General features: G+C 40.0%; 1 protein-coding gene across 2 annotated transcripts; it reads left to right on the top strand.

Moving 5' to 3' along the window:
• Positions 1-3,528: 3,528 nt before the first annotated feature.
• Positions 3,529-14,937, top strand: AQP11 (aquaporin 11; the record flags this gene model as incomplete). Of its 2 annotated transcripts, XM_081100078.1 has the most annotated exons (3): positions 3,529-4,481; positions 9,610-9,726; positions 14,053-14,937. In XM_081100078.1, the coding sequence occupies 3 exons, from the start codon at positions 3,863-3,865 to the stop codon at positions 14,130-14,132; spliced, it is 816 nt and encodes a 271-aa protein (XP_080956204.1). In that variant the 3' UTR covers positions 14,133-14,937. The 2 variants fall into 2 exon arrangements, with proteins under 2 accessions (XP_080956204.1, XP_080956205.1); XM_081100079.1 differs by lacking the exon at positions 9,610-9,726 and having other exon boundaries at positions 3,863-4,481; positions 14,053-14,366.
• Positions 14,938-16,027: the final 1,090 nt, after the last annotated feature.

Below are 16,027 nucleotides of genomic sequence, written 5' to 3' on the forward strand. Positions count from 1 at the left end.
ATATTCACAGTACAATCAATAGGGTATTCAATCGAATGGGGTGATTTATATAATTCAGAAAATCAAAATAACTTTTCTATTATTTTAGCAAACAAATAAGTACAGAAACCAAACAGCAGAGTTACAGTTAAACTATAGTTTCTACCTGAGATGATTGCTACCATACTTCAGTGTTAACCCTGATCACCTGGGTGAGGTCACGTTTGCCAGGTTTCTCCACAACAAAGTTACTCTTTCCACACGGTTCTCTCTGAAAGGAGTCAATACGCAGAAACTACGCTTAACAAGCGAGGAGCTATGCTCAGCCTCTTTGAAAACAGAGTATCCACGTAAATTATTTAAAATTCTCCTGCATGGGCATTTTTATACTCTCTCCCATTTATTTATGTATTCATTCTATTATTTATCTATATCAGTATGCTTCATGGATTTTTAATCTATACTTTGAGTTATAACCCAATACCACTTTATTTTGTTCCTCAAATTGTCCAGCTTTGGCCAACTCTTTCAGTTGGCTCCTGTGTCCCTTTGACATACCTACATCTTTTAAATTTTCCTTTTTATGACTTCCTAGCACTACCAAATGCTCCAGGCTTATCTTGCATATTTCCTGTCCTAGTTATTGAAACAGTCATTCCCGGCTCCTTTTATCAAAGAATGCTATAACCAAGATCTGGAGATAAAAACCCTCAAGACAAAGGATTCAACGCCTCTCTCTTTCTTTCTCTCTCTCTCTCTCTCTCTCTCTCTCTCTCTCTCTCTCTCTTTCTCAAGCACACCCCGCCCCGTGTCTTTGCCCCTCACCTTCCCCCAGGAGGGTTTTCTTTGCTTTTCTTTCTCCTAAGCTCCAAGGGCCCTTCTTTAGCCTCTGTAACTTGTGTTTTCTACCTCTGTGACTTTCTAAACTCTTGCTTATAAAAAAAAAGAAATTCCCTAACCCAGTGGTTCTCAACCTTCTGGCCCTTTAAATACAGTTCCTCATGTTGTGACTCAACCATAAAATTATTTTTGTTGCTACTTCATAACTGTCATGTTGCTACTGTTATAAATCGTAATGTAAATATCTGATATGCAGGATGGTCTTAGGCGACCCCTGTGAAAGGGTCGTTCGACCACCAAAGGGGTCGCGACCCACAGGTTGAGAACCGCTGCAACTGGTTTGGCTCAGTGGCTAGAGCGTTGGCCTGCGGACTGAAGGGCCCCAGGTTCAATTCCAGTCAAGGGCATGTACCTTGGTTGCAGGCACATCCCCAGTAGGGAATGTGCAGGAGGCAGCTGAATTGATGTTTCTCTCTCATCGATGTGTCTAACACTCTATCTCTCTCCCTTCCTCTCTGTAAAAAAATCAATTATATATATATATATATATATTTTTTTTTTTTTAAAGAAAAGAAACCAAGATCTGGGAACTAGGTGTGCTCATTGCTACCAGGGTATCCTACCTACTAAGCCCTGTCAGGTATCAGAGTAAGGAAATGCTGTGTGTGTATAAACTATAGGACACACACAAACAACTATAAATATTTCTATATGTAACTGCCTGTATCGATATTAAGCTAAACATGAGGTCATAGTGACATCTCCAACTCTAGTTCATTACCACCTGGATCATTCTAGCCTTTTCCCCCGTGGATATACAAGTTTTCAACTAGAAACAGGTGTACAGTGCCTTCTGCATCTAGTTTTACAGATTCCACTCATTTCCAAGTTATAGATCAGCATCTTTTCTTCCACCCCCTTCCATGAGGTTGGTCCACACAAGGTGTATTATTTTGTTCCAGTCTTTATTCCAGTTTGGGATTCTCCTAAATGGTTTGTTAAAATTTGCCTACATTAAGGTTCTATGGGTTTGGACAAATGCATAGTGTCACATATCCACCCTTAGAGTATTATGCAAAATAGTTTTACCACCATAAAGTATCCTCGATGCTTAATCTTTTCAATCCTTCTCTCCCAGGGACTCCCTACTAATCTATTTTCTGCCTCTATAGTTCCCTTTTCGAGAACATCCTATAAATAGAATCACATAGTTTGTAGTCTTTCAGATTTTTCACTTAGCAATATACATTTAAGGTTTATCCATGGCTTGCTTAACTTGCTAGATCATCCCTTAAAAAAACATTTAAAATTGTAGTAAAATACACATAACATAAAAACTACCATCTTAACCATTTTTAAGTGTACAGTTTAGTGGTGTTAAGTACATTTGTAACAGAGTGAAATGCTCTCTCGGTCTTAATTCTACAATGTATTCTTCTCAGAGCCTCTGGATTAATAGCACCTGCTTCAAATATGCTAATTAACCAAAGGAATTCTGCTTGAGGCTTGAGTTTTTGCCCCAGCAGCCCCTTGCCCAGGGGCCTTTCTTGAAGGGGTTGGGAAGTAATGACTGTTTATCAAAGATTTACGGGAGTCTCCGCAAGGACTCAGGTCAGAGGGGCTCAACCACAGACCAGGATCAAAGGGATTTAGAGCTGCCCAGCTCCTCCTTTGAGTCCTTTTCAGCGCCTAGCCCTCTAGCTCTCTGGGGAGGGGAGGGGAGGGAGGGGAGGAGACGCACCTCTTGCCTCGCCCCTCCTCCCTTCCCTGTCAGAGAAGACAGTCTGAATTGTGGGCCCTCTTAACATGGGTTTGAAGATTATTTCTTCTCAATCAATTAACCTTTCTTTACTCTAAACCAGTGGTTCTCAACCTTGGCTGCACATTAGAATCACCTGGGAATCTTTTTAAAATCCTGATTTCTGGGCCTCATCCTCCAGAAATTCTGTTTGTTACTAATGTTGTGGCCCCACCACATAAGAAACAGAATTTCTGGAGGATGAGGCCCAGAAATCAGGATTTAAAAAAGATTCCCAGGTGATTCTAATGTGCAGCCAGTGGTTGGAATACTGGCCTTTCTTTGGAAGCATCGGGTGCACGAACTTTGCACCTGTAACACATTCACATTATTGTGCAACCATCACCCCATTCATCTCCAGAACTCTCATCTTGCAAAACTGAAACTAGACTTGGGCACCATCAGACCTGCTCTTTCACCTCCAGGCTCGCACTTATTGGACACCTCCTGTGTGCTGCAAACCAATGCATGAGGTGGGTCCCATGACCCCCAACGCCGTGAGGCAGGAGAAGAAAACCAACGATTATCAAGGAGACAATCACGTTGCATGCCCTTCTTCACAGGTCAAACCCTGGTTCGCTCTTCCCCGAAGTCCACCCCCGCATAACCAACCCACACACACCCGCTGCCCTGCACTTCCGTCACCTCCCGTCTGCTCATCGCCCCATTAATAAAAAACGAGGTGGTTGGTCAAGATGATCTTTAGGTGTCTTTCCAGCTTGACGGTTTTACAGTTTTAGGAGCGGGTAGTAAAACCCTCAGTTTCCTCGCTTCAAAGCAACTGTCAAAACAGCGGTCGCTCACCTTCCCACGCCCCGAGGGCGCACCTGCAAGCCGCCCGGCCCCAAACGCTGAGGTCCCACCCAGCGCCGGCGGGGGCGCAGGCCGCCACGCGCACGCGCAGTGGTCCCGGCGCGGCGTCCCCGGCTCCCTGCAACCGCTCGCGCCCGCTCCAGTCGCGGAGAGAGGGGCCAGGGCGTGTGCGTGGCCGTGCGGGATGACCCTTGACCCCTCCGAGTGCCCTAGCAGAGCGGGCGGCGCCGCCTCTCCCTTCCCTTCCTCTCCAGCTCTAGCCCCGGCACCTCGGCGGGGAGGAGCCCTCCGGTGACGCGCGGGGCAGCCTGTCTAGAGTCCGCCCGCCCCGAGGGCCGGAGCAGGGGGCGGGGCCGCAGACTTCGGACTCCAGCCCCGAGACCGACCGCCTGCTGCCGAGCGGACCCGCAGCCTAGTCTGGGGGAGCGAGCCATGACGACGCTGCGGGGGCTCTGGCCCGAGGTGCAGGACACCTGCACCTCGCTGGGCTTGATGCTGTCGATCGTGCTGTCCGTGGCGCTGGCCCGCGGGGTCCTCCAGCGGCACGTGCACCGGCCTACGGCCCACACCTTCGTCTTGGAGTTTCTGGCCACCTTCCAGCTCTGCTTCTGCACCCTTGAGCTGCAGCTGCTGGGCGAGCAGGAACCCGCGCACCCCACCTGGTCGCTGACGCTAACCTACTTCTTCTCGTTGGTGCATGGCCTGACTCTGGTGGGCACGGCCAGCAACCCGTGCGGTGTGATGATGCAGATGATGCTGGGGGGAATGTCCCCCGAGACGGGGGCGATGAGGCTGTTGGCTCAGCTGATGGCTGCCCTGGGCAGCAGGTACTGTATAGGCGCCCTATGGAGCCTGGGGCTGACCAGGTATCACGTCGGTGAGAGGACCTTCGCTTGCAGGAACCCCATGCACGTCGACTTGCCCAAAGCCGTCGTCGTAGAGGCCATCTGCTCCTTTATCTTCCACAGTGCCCTGCTGCACTTCCAGGAGGTCGGAACCAAGCTTCGTATCCACATGCTGGCAGCACTCATCACCTTTTTGGTCTATGCAGGTTTGTTATTCCCACAAAACACTCGGGTCGTCCAGACCTCTTGACCTGAGGCTCTAAGCTCTTTACCAAGATGTATTTGAAACCCCTGAACCTCTGTGATGTCAGTACTAGTATCCCCGTTATGCTAACCATGTTGCGTCCCGTTCTTTACCAATAGAGCCAAAATATTGGTCCTCCATTCAGTGCCTTTTTGAACACTCAGAAAAAGGAGCCACTTCTGTGCTGAAACTGAGAACTTGTGAGCTATTGCCAAGGGTTCAAATATCCTACAAAGGGATTGTTTCAATGGCAAAGAGGAAGATAAGTTATCAGCTACCTCTTTCCTCAAGCCAACCTGGTATAGATCCTTTCTGACACTCACTGAAAAATGATCCTGGGCTTAAAAAGTTCCTTCCAATTTAAAGCTACATGATTGGTTAGTAGTAAGAGTGGCAAGTACAGTTCAGTTCTATTTCTTAGTTCTTTTCCTGAAAAATTACTTAAAAGTAATTTATTTCCTTAATAATTCATCTTGAGTAATAAATTAACTTTTATTTATTTATTAAATATATTTTGTTGATTTTTTACAGAGAGGTAGGGAGAGGGATAGAGAGTTAGAAACATCCATCAGCTGCCTCCTGCACAGCCCCTACTGGGGATGTGCCCGCAACCAAGGTACATGCCCTTGACTGGAATCGAACCTGGGACCCTTAAGTCCGCAGGCCGACGCTCTATCCACTGAGCCAAACCTATTAGGGCATAAATGAACTTTTAAGTGACTTATCAAGAAAAATGCTTTAAAAGTAAAACTTGGCCCTCACTGGTTTGGCTCAGTGGATAGAGCATCAGCCTGGAACTGAAGGGTCCCAGGTTCGATTCCAGTCAAGGGCACATGCCCGGGTTGTGAGCTCAGCTCCCAGTAGGGAGCATGCAGGAGGCAGCTGATCAATGGTTCTCTCTCATCGATGTTTCTATCTCTCTTCCTCTCCCTTCCTCTCTGAAGTCAATAAAAATATTAAAAAATTAAAACTTGCTTGAAATTAAAGGTTTAAAAACAAATAACTCTTGAGAGAAATCTGATTTCTTGTAAACCATTTGTTTACCTTGACAGATATCAGATGCAAAAAGAAAAGTTTAATGATGAAATGTGTCATTTTAAAAGATTACAACAAGCCGAAACCGGTTTGGCTCAGTGGATAGAGCGTCGGCCTGCGGACTGAAAGGTCCCAGGTTCAATTCCGGTCAAGGGCATGTACCTGGGTTGCGGGCACATCCCCAGCAGGAGATGTGCAAGAGGCAGCTAATCGATGTTTCTCTCTCATCGATGTTTCTAACTCTCTATCTCTCTCCCTTCCTCTCTGTAAAAAATCAATAAAATATATTTAAAAAAAAAAAGATTACAACAAAACATCTTCACTGGGACTATATCTGAATTATAAAATGTTTTGGAGGAAAGGAAATATGTAGTAAGAGTTCATCTTCTTCCCATTAAAATTAAAATATGAGTAGAAGCAAACCTTGAGCTGAGGACTCCTACTAAAAACATGCTTGCCCTCCTAGGGTAAAATGAACACCACGAATGGTACTAGAATCTAGTACCATTCTTTTTTAGACACAGATGGAAATAAATGGTATAGGCAAGAGGGCAGGATATAATGCATATTTGAGGAATTGGTGAATAGTTGCTTATTAAAGTTTTAGGTTTTAGCTAAAGCAGAAACATCCTCCATATATAAACAGGGTCATCCCTTGCAAAATGTTTTGCCACAGTTGGGACACAGTTGAGGGTACTCAGAAGTCACCACCAATACAGGTCATGTTAAAACAGCTGATTACGTATTTTAAGACAGAACATAACTGACCAGCACTGTAGCCACAGGCTCCTTGGATAGCCAGTGCCAAGTGTCTGATTGTGTATTTATTGATTTAGCACCCTGCACTTTGATGCACAAATTGAGGCCACTGAAGTCATTACCACTTATGTACATAATTGGTTTCCCAAATTAAGGGGGGGGGGGGGGAAAGGTGGGGGGAGGGGGGGGGGAAGAAGCTGTGTGACCTATTAGCATGTTAAAGCTATAAAATTACTAACGCAAATTTCAAGTAAATCTTCCCTAACTTAGACATGGGAAATTTTAGCTCACTGAACAGAGTAAGAGAGGACTGCATTCATTTTTTAAATTAATTTGATGTTGAAAAAAATTATTTTATACATCTAAGTTGTCTTTACTACAGCCCCCAGTTCATTTCTTTTGTAGAATTTTTATACACTTGTTTTCTGATATAATGTTTGTTTTCCTTCACTAGACAGTAAGCTTTATGAGTAAAGAGACTAAAATTGATTCATTATAACATATAACCATGACTTAGCATGGTGTCACCTGCTACAAAATAAATAGTAAGGATTTTTAGAATGAGTGAATCGGCAAATACTCTATTCACTTTTTAAAAATCATACAGAAAGAAATAATATATATATGGGTATTCCATATGTAATGTCTAAGGACTTTCAAAATAAGCACAATAAATTATCTGAAGAAATTGTAGGATTTTTACTTTATTAATTCAGGAGTTTTTCATGATGAATATAAGATTTTTGTCAGTGGAGAAGGGAATTAAGCTTTTTACATGTTTTCATTTTTAAAAAATAACCATCTGAAACAGGTGCTAATTTTAAGATGAAAAATAAGTTCAAATAAAAGTTCAAGACATTTTTAAAAGTATGTATTTTTATTTCAGCAAGAAGGGAAACCTCAATGATGAGAGAGAATCATTGATTGATTGGCTGCCTCCTGCACACCCCACACCGGGGATCGAGCCCACAACACGGGCATGTGCCCTGACAGGGAATTGAACCCTGACCTCTTGGTTCATACTTTGACACTCAACCACTGAGCCATACCAGCTGGGCTCAAGACATTTTATATTATGCTAGTTATAATAGAATGGTTAAGAGGAGTTGGACTGTTTCCTTAGGAGAGATACTTAATTTGGGTTTTTCCTCATTTTTAAAATGAAGAATACTACTATCTATATCAATTGTGAGGAATAGAGTAATGTATGCAAGTTCTTAGCATAGTACCTGCTACTAATATTCTGGTCACTAGAAAGGGCTAGTCCACTGTAAATTAGTTCACGGACATTCTGGATTATACATGAGTCTGATGGGATTTTAGGAGTGTCATTCTGTCAGAGAATGTGATTCCCTTTAGGAGTGCTGAGAAACATTAGTGCCTAGAGTTTGAGACTTAGCTTTTCACTGTGGTGACTTCACTCAGTTCATGCTGTCCTCCAAGTCTCTTTCTTCACAGCAGCTGACCAGATCTCCCCACTGATACCTATTCTTCAAGACGTTAAGATTTCTCCCTTTCAAATGCCAAGGATAGGTAGCTTGTTTTTCGAAGCCATTTTCTGTTAGTTCTATGCCTGGTGCATGATTTCTTACTTTTTAAATAATTCATATTTAATTACACAAGTAATACATGTGTTCTTTTTGTAAAAAAAACCTGACACTGCCAGTGGGACTAAAAGTGACTTTTGACTGTCATCCTCATGCCTATCCCCTGCCCTTCTCTGTGTACTCTTTCCTCCAGGGCAATCCTCTGTGCATGTGCTGTGTGTCCTTTCAAACTTTTTTTCCTGTCCATTTATTATATATATAAAGACCCTACAGAATCCAGTATGTGTGTTTGTGTTAACATAAAAAGTTTCATACCTTACTTTCTGGGTTTGCTTTTTTTGGTGGTGGTTGTAAGGATATATCTTGGAGATCTCTCATTATTTCCAAATATTGAATGGTATTCCAAATTAACAATAAACTAATGTACTTAGCTGTTTTCTTATGACTGGGCATGTAGGGCTAGCTAGACCATGAGTCCTGAAAAGCAGTTGACAGGATTTGTGCTTATTGTTCATGACTACTCAGTTACTTCTTGGCAAAAAAATTTTTGTAGCCACTTTACTGAGGTATAATTTACATACCATTCCGTTACTTCTTTAGGGCTCTCTTGACAAGTAAAAATGGAGTTAATGATAATGCTTTGGTCCATTTTACTTTTTGTTTTCAACACAAAGGTATGCTATGTCCAAGAGAAACCTGAGGTACTGAATCCATTTTTTAATGTATTTTCATTTTATTTTTATTATTTATTCATTTAAATTAAAAACAGCCAAATCTGTTTTATAAAACCTTATAGGAACAGCAATAGAGCAGATTCATTCTGAATGTACATTTTACAATAATATATAGGAAAAGCACTGGATTAACACTCCTTTCCTCTTCTTTTTTATCCTCACCTGAAGAGTGAGGATATTCTTCCATTGATTTTTAGAGTGGAAGGGAGGGAAGGGGGAGACAGGGAAAGAGAGAGGAGAAAGAAACATCAATGTAAGAGAAACACATCAACTGATTGCCTCTTACACATGCCTGACCAGGGGTGGGGATCAAACCTGCAACTCAGGTAGGTGCCCTTGACTGAGAATTGGACCTCTGGTGCACAGACTGATGCTCTAATCACTGAACCATGCAAGCCAGGGCTGGATCAACTTTCTTAATAACCTGTTCGGTTTTTGTGCATCTGGCATATTATAATCTATAAGCTATTTTTATATAGACAGGTGATTCTACAAAGAAAGATCATAGAATAAGAATGCAATCGGCTCCTGTATTTGGAACCCCACAGGTTCTGAATCTATGAGTTCCAAATCCACAGATTCAACCAACCATGGATCAAAAACATTCTTAAAAAATTATGTTGTTGCTGACATGTACTATGTAGCTAGGACTATGATAATTGTGTCTATACTGACTGTATGCACTTTTTGTTGTCATTATTCCCTATATAATAAACAACTATTTATATAGCATTTACATTGTATTAGGTATTATAAGTAATCTTGAGATGACTTAAAGTATAGGGGAGATGTGTATATATATGTGCAACTACTATGCCATTTTATATAAGGGACTTGGACAATTATGGATTTTGGTATCTGCAGGGGCTCCTGGAACCAATCCTCCACAGATACCAAAGGGTGACTGTCCTTAACTATGTAAAACAAAAGTTAGATTTAATAACCCCTTTATTTTCAGTTACAAGAAAATGTAAGATACATGGTTTGGTATCACTCTACTTAAAATGTATTACAGGAGGAAGTCTAACAGGAGCTATATTTAATCCAGCTTTGGCACTTTCACTACATTTCAAGTGTTTCGATGAAGATTTCCTTCAATTTTTTATAGTATATTGGCTGGCTCCTTCTTTAGGTAAGCATGTTTTTATTTAATATGATTGAAAGATCAATTTATCTTGAAATAAGGTATGGAATATCACTGTAGCACATCAATTTCTATGGACTATCACTGTAGCACATCAATTTCTAAAGCCAGAGAAGGCACAAAAAAGAAAATAAAAAGGATAGTTAACATGCCTGAAATAATAGTTTATCTTGTGCAGTATCCTTTAAAACTGTTTTTATCTTCAAAGAAGCAAAATTATCTAGTTAAGGATAGTCAGTTACAAGTATGATACCACTTAACAAAAAACTCTCAGATATGAGGGCAAAAAAAATGAGGAGTGATTAATTTCATTAAAAACTTATTTTTTTTACTAAAGAAATTAGTTTTTTTCAAATTTGTGAACTCCAGATAAAATACTATTAGTTCATTTGACTCATTTTGCAGAAAAGCATTTTATATAACAATGTGTACCTGTAATGAGCACAGCTTTAAAATCTACAAGATTCATTACTGTTACTTCTATTAAATCAGAAGATATATAAAACTCCTCTATACAGATGGGCGAAATAACACAAAAAGGTATAAAGTAACTGTAGTGATAATATGCACTTCTTTATATGTTACTGATTAGTCATTTGTTTTAAGCTTGATTATAATTCATAACTATAAGTGAGTATGAGGATACCTGGCTTTTTATTAGTTCATCCTTATTTTTATCTACAGTTAGCAGTTTGTTTCTTATTGCTCGGCTCCGTTTGTTTTTCTTAAAGGGTACAAGGGCACAGGTTTGAACAGCCCTCACACTTTACTCCTGCCATTTACCTCCCATTCCTTTATGTAGTATCTGTTATGTTAATATGCAGTTCTAAACATGTAGAATATCAGAGAAAACCTGCATTTTAAAATGCTAATATTGGTGCTTTTTTTTTAGTTCAACAGATTGCTAGTTTTCCAATAATAAGTGCTTTAAAGATAAATTTTCTCTATTTTTGATTTTTAAGAAGTTAAAAAGGTCACTAATTGGACAGGTCTAGCGATAGTTTTCATGTGGAAAAATCTCTAATATGTCTTATTTGAAAACAACATATATTATTAACATTATATACATATTTGTTTAATGCATCCCAAATATGATGTTAATAATAGGCCCATGATACTAAGGAATTGTTTCACGCATTACTTGAAAGAATGCTAAAAAGTAGGCCTTTCCAGAAGAATTTGATAAGAAATCAGTAGTAATGACACTCTCTGTAAAAGGACCCTGACATTTTACTTTAAACACAGGTCCAAATCACTCCATAATTTCTTCTTGAAGAACATACTGGGGGAAAAATCTCATGACAAATAAAAGAAACTATCATCTCTGCCCCTTTAGAAAGTACAGTATACAAACTAGCGAGTAGCAGGAAGGGAAAAAGGATATATTCTCTTCCTGTTATTGTAGTCCAAACAAGGAGGTAATGTTGTATATGGCCATTACCAAAGCACTTTAAAGAACCACTTATCCAAAAACAAACCAAACAAAATACAAATACACTTTTATCCATTCCTTTGCTTCCTATTTAAGGAATCCTTTAAAACTGGAATTAGAACCAACTTTTATGCAATTATGTATGGCCCTACTTAGCTTGTTGAAAATAAGCAAAGGTTCTTAGTTGGCCTAAAGACCTCCTTTTTTCTAAATAGACCCAACATAAAAATTCCTGTTGTCGTTTTTGGTTTAAGGAGGCATGTTCCTATATTTCTATATATATATGTTTTATTGAGGTCAGAGAAGAAGAGAGAGTGGGAGAGACGGAAACATCCATGATTAGAGAGAATCATTGGTCAGCTGCCTCCTGCAGGACCTACTGGGGATCAGCCCACAACCCGGGCACGTGCCCTTGACCTTGGAGTTGAACCTGGGACCCTTCAGTCCGCCTTCAGTCCGCAGGCTGATGCTCTTTCCATTGAGCCAAACCAGCTAGGGCTGTCCCTATACTATTTCTTTAAGAGATTTATGAATGAGAAACAATACAGGAATCCTTCAATATATATATATGGACAAGAGGTGTGAAAATATGGCAGTTTTTAGAATACAGTGGGGCCTTGACTTAAGAGTGTCCCAACTAACGAGTTTTTCGAGATACGAGCAGTCTCTCGGCCGATTTTTTGCTTTGAGTTGGGAGCTAAAATTCGGGTTATGAGCCAGCTTCAGATACCCCACCGCTAGTTGGCGCAGCGAACGTCACAGTGAACGCCACAACATCAGCCCAGCATCACGTGTCTCACTCGTTCACTTTTTGATTTGACATACGAGTAATTTGAGTTACGAGCTCCGTCACGGAACAAATTAAACTCGTACGTCAAGGCCCCACTGTACTGAATTTCAGCTTACAATGAATATTGTCATACACTGAAGTTACATTCCCATTGGAGGGAAAAATATGGTCTCAAATGAAATAAGGTCACAATTAAAGTCAAAGAGGGATAGGAAATATAAGAAATTATATTTTTACAAAAGTCATTCAAAGAGCTAAGAGATAAGGAGTCAAAACAAGCAAAACCCCATAAAGCTACATGAGGCAATGCCATGGAGTGAAATGGACAGCAATGTCCAGACAGCTATCTTCTTTTTTCTTTTCTTTTTTGACCAAGCAAGGAGCAAGCTGTTCTTGAAAACCACAGGCCTAGTTCTTGTTTCTCTTCATAGCGGATATTGTAATTCCTTTAATGCCCCCTGCCATCTCCCCAAAATTAATTTAAAATGTTATAAATGTGATTATAAGACTAGATATAAAATTATTTCTCTAATTTACACATATCATAGAATGAAAATTACATTTGCTTATATGAAATGGGAATTCCATTTTAGAAAAAAGTTTTCCATGTGATGTCTTATTTTCTAGCTCTGACTTTATAAAGAAAATGCCGGATTTGGTGGATCATAACCTAGGGATTCTTCTGACATTTTTTTCATTTCAAGCCTTTGGTTGCAAAACAGACTCATCTTTTTAAAAATATGTTAAGCTATCCAAATGCTAATTAAACCTTAAGGTTTCCTGTTGTTACCAAATAAGAGTAATATAATATCAAATCTGGATGTGACAAACACTCATTCTTAATCTTAGTTAAAACTGACCTAGAGCTTTAGACCTAAGTATGTTAAGATAAAACATATTAACTATTGGAGACTTCCCTTTCAAGGCAGTGATTTGAGCACTCTACTCTAACCCTGTTCCTCACTGAAAAATCAACCAGGACCTACATGCTAGATTTGCCTGGTATGTCCTCAAAATGAAGATTTACTATTATGTCATGTTTTTTTTCATATTTAAGATTTAAACTTTCAACATTAACCGAAATTTTGTTCTAGATATTTTGCTTGATACAGCTTTAAAAGCTATTAACGGTTAAGATTTGATGAAAAAATGAGAAGAGATAAAGTAATATAACATAGTGTTCTTTTTTGATCATTCCAAGTGAAAACTCAAGAGTGCTTTCAGTTGTTTTATTTTCCCAGAACATCCTTAGGGCAGCGATTTTCTTTCTTTTTTTTCTAATCCTCATCTGAGGAAGTGAACACCCCCACCCCCACCCACCCATTGATTTTTAGAGAGAGAGATCAATGTGAGAGAAACATTGATCGCTGCCTCCCGTACATGACCGGTGCAACCTAGGCCCTGACTGGAAATTGAACTGGCAACCTTTAGGTGTAAGGGGTGATACTCCAACTACTGAGCCACCTGGCCAGGGCTAGGGCAGCAATTTTCAACAGGTGTGCTGCCAGAATTTTTAAAATCTGCAATACCTGAATATTTAGTCAGGGGCACTGACCTTTTCCCTTAAGATTGTCAAATAAAAACAACAACAAAAAACAACAAATTATACCTATTTTTTTGGTCAGATTGGCAAAAAATGTATTTTTTGGTGACTGCAGAATTTTAGTAATTAGTTTATGTGTGCCATGAGATGAAAAAGGTTGAAAAGCACTACTCGAGAATATGGGGGACAGTGTTGCCATTTTAAAGAGCAAATGGAGACCCAAGTCCAGAGGTTCTCGCTCAGCAAGTCAGTAATGAAGTCAGAACTAGAACTCCAACTATTTAGGTTTGGTTTATCCTCTATGTTTAGATCTTACTGGTTTTACCAAGTACATATTGTTTTTAAGGGTTCATAGTTGAAGAAGAATAATGCGAGAATATTAGGTTTAGAAACGATCTACATTTTATGTATAATTGATGTAGCTAATTCTTTTAAACATTGCTTTCAAATCTCTAGGTATATAATTGCACATATAATCTTAAGTTATACCTACTTGTTGATTATGAATTTTAGAGATTTGTTTTTATTTTATTGTGTTTCATCTTCCAGGTATATTGTTGATGATTTTGACATTCAGCTTGTTCCTTCCATGGCTGTATAACAACCATACAACTAACAAGAAGGAGTAACTATTCCAAAAGACTCAGACTAAGTCACAAACAGTCTAGTTGGACGTGATAAACTTGTCTCCTCAGACTCAGCACACTGGCTGCCCCGGATTCACCACTGTCACTTCCTTTGAGGAAGCTGCCTTAGTTTTCATCACTGGGACTTAAAAAAATTACTATGCAAATGAGGCATCCTGTATTTCTCAGTTAAGACTTGTTCTTTTGAGTGTGTATTAAATGCTGCTAGCAGAGACTCACTACATTAACTATAAATCAAGTGATAATTGTTCATTTTGGTGAGGAAAAAAAATGAGTACAGGGTGAGAAAGGAAGGGAAGGTGATGGGAGGCCCAAAGAAAGTGTGTATATCAAGTGTCTCCTGAATGAACAGGATTTTTAACCACAGTACTAGTCATGCTCTCAGACCTGGAGAGGATACTTTTCAGCCAGTACCTCACACAGTGATACCCAGTGTCATCTTTCAATAGGAAAGTTGCTTTTCGAAGCAGATTATATACCCACTCATATTCCCAGGGTTTCCTAAATTTTAAACATATTCTAATCTAAACTATTTTCTCTAAACAGAGCGGCTCACTAGCTTTAGGCAAGTTGTTATTCTTTAATAGTATGCTGTATAATGACACAAAGCACCCATACAAAGTCAAGATGTAACCTTTTCACACTCTCATTTGATCCTAATCAAAGTAGGTGGGGCATGTATTTTTAATCTGTTTTACAGATAAGGAAACTAAGTCTAGGGAGTGTTGCGGCCCTGCCCAAGTTCAAATACAGTCAAACACCATCTTGAGGACTTCTACTTTAATACAAAAAATATTCTCAGTCATCAATATGACTAAAGGAAAATGAAGATTTTGAAGAAACATTAAATACTTTATAACAGTAAAATTTGTTTAGGAATTAACTAGCCTTTTTTTTAAGGCTTAAAGAACCTTCAAAATTTCCCCTATTTCCTTTATTGTATGAGGTCTACTTTAATGGAAGTTCTGACCATAAAAGGTTAGGTGTGTTTCTCTTCAAAGGCAATTCCATTATCAGGGTTAGAACTGAAGTAAACAAATATGGGGTGAAATAAAATCTGTTTGAGCAGTAATCAATTAGGCAAGTGACAAACTGCCAGGTACTTCAAGTGCTGCTTGGTGATCAGCTTGTACAGTCCCTCTTTACACCTGCAGACTGAACTATGGCAAGGCAGCCAGCCAGCCAGTTTGACAACCATGGACTCACACCTTAGTAGTTTTTTTGTTTGTTTTTTTAAAATATATTTCTTTATTGATTTCAGAGAGGAAGGGAGGAGAAAGAGATAGAAACATCAATGATGAGAAACACTGATCGGCTGCCTCCTGCACGCCCCCTACCGGGGATCAAGCCCGCAACGCAGGCATGTGCCCTTGGCTGGAATCGAACCTGGGACCCAGGACAACGCTCTATCCACTGAGCCAAGCTGGCCAGGGCACCTTAGTAGTTTCTATTTTATTTTTTATTTTATTGTTTTAATATATTTCATTGATTTTTTTTTTTTTTACAGAGAAGAAGGGAGAGGGATAGAGAGTTAGAAACATCGATGTGAAGGAAACATCGATCAGCTGCCTCCTACACACCCCCTACTGGGGATTTGCCGGCAACCAAGGTACATGCCCTTGACTGGAATTGAACCTGGGACCCTTCAGGTCGTCCGCAGGCCGACGCTCTATCCACTGAGCCAAACCAGTTAGGGCAGTAGTTTCTATTTTAAAAGCAGAGTTCATAAAATTGTGACAATGGCTAAATTCAGTCTCTGACATGTTGTTTTGTTGTTAATCCTCACCCAAGGATCTTTTTCCATTGATTTTTAGAGAGTGGAAGGGAGAGGTCGAGACAGAAACATCAATGTGAGCTGGGGAGGGAGCCTGCAACCT

Source organism: Myotis nattereri (assembly GCF_964212035.1).
Source record: "Myotis nattereri genome assembly, chromosome: 9".
Taxonomy (NCBI): domain Eukaryota; kingdom Metazoa; phylum Chordata; class Mammalia; order Chiroptera; family Vespertilionidae; genus Myotis; species Myotis nattereri.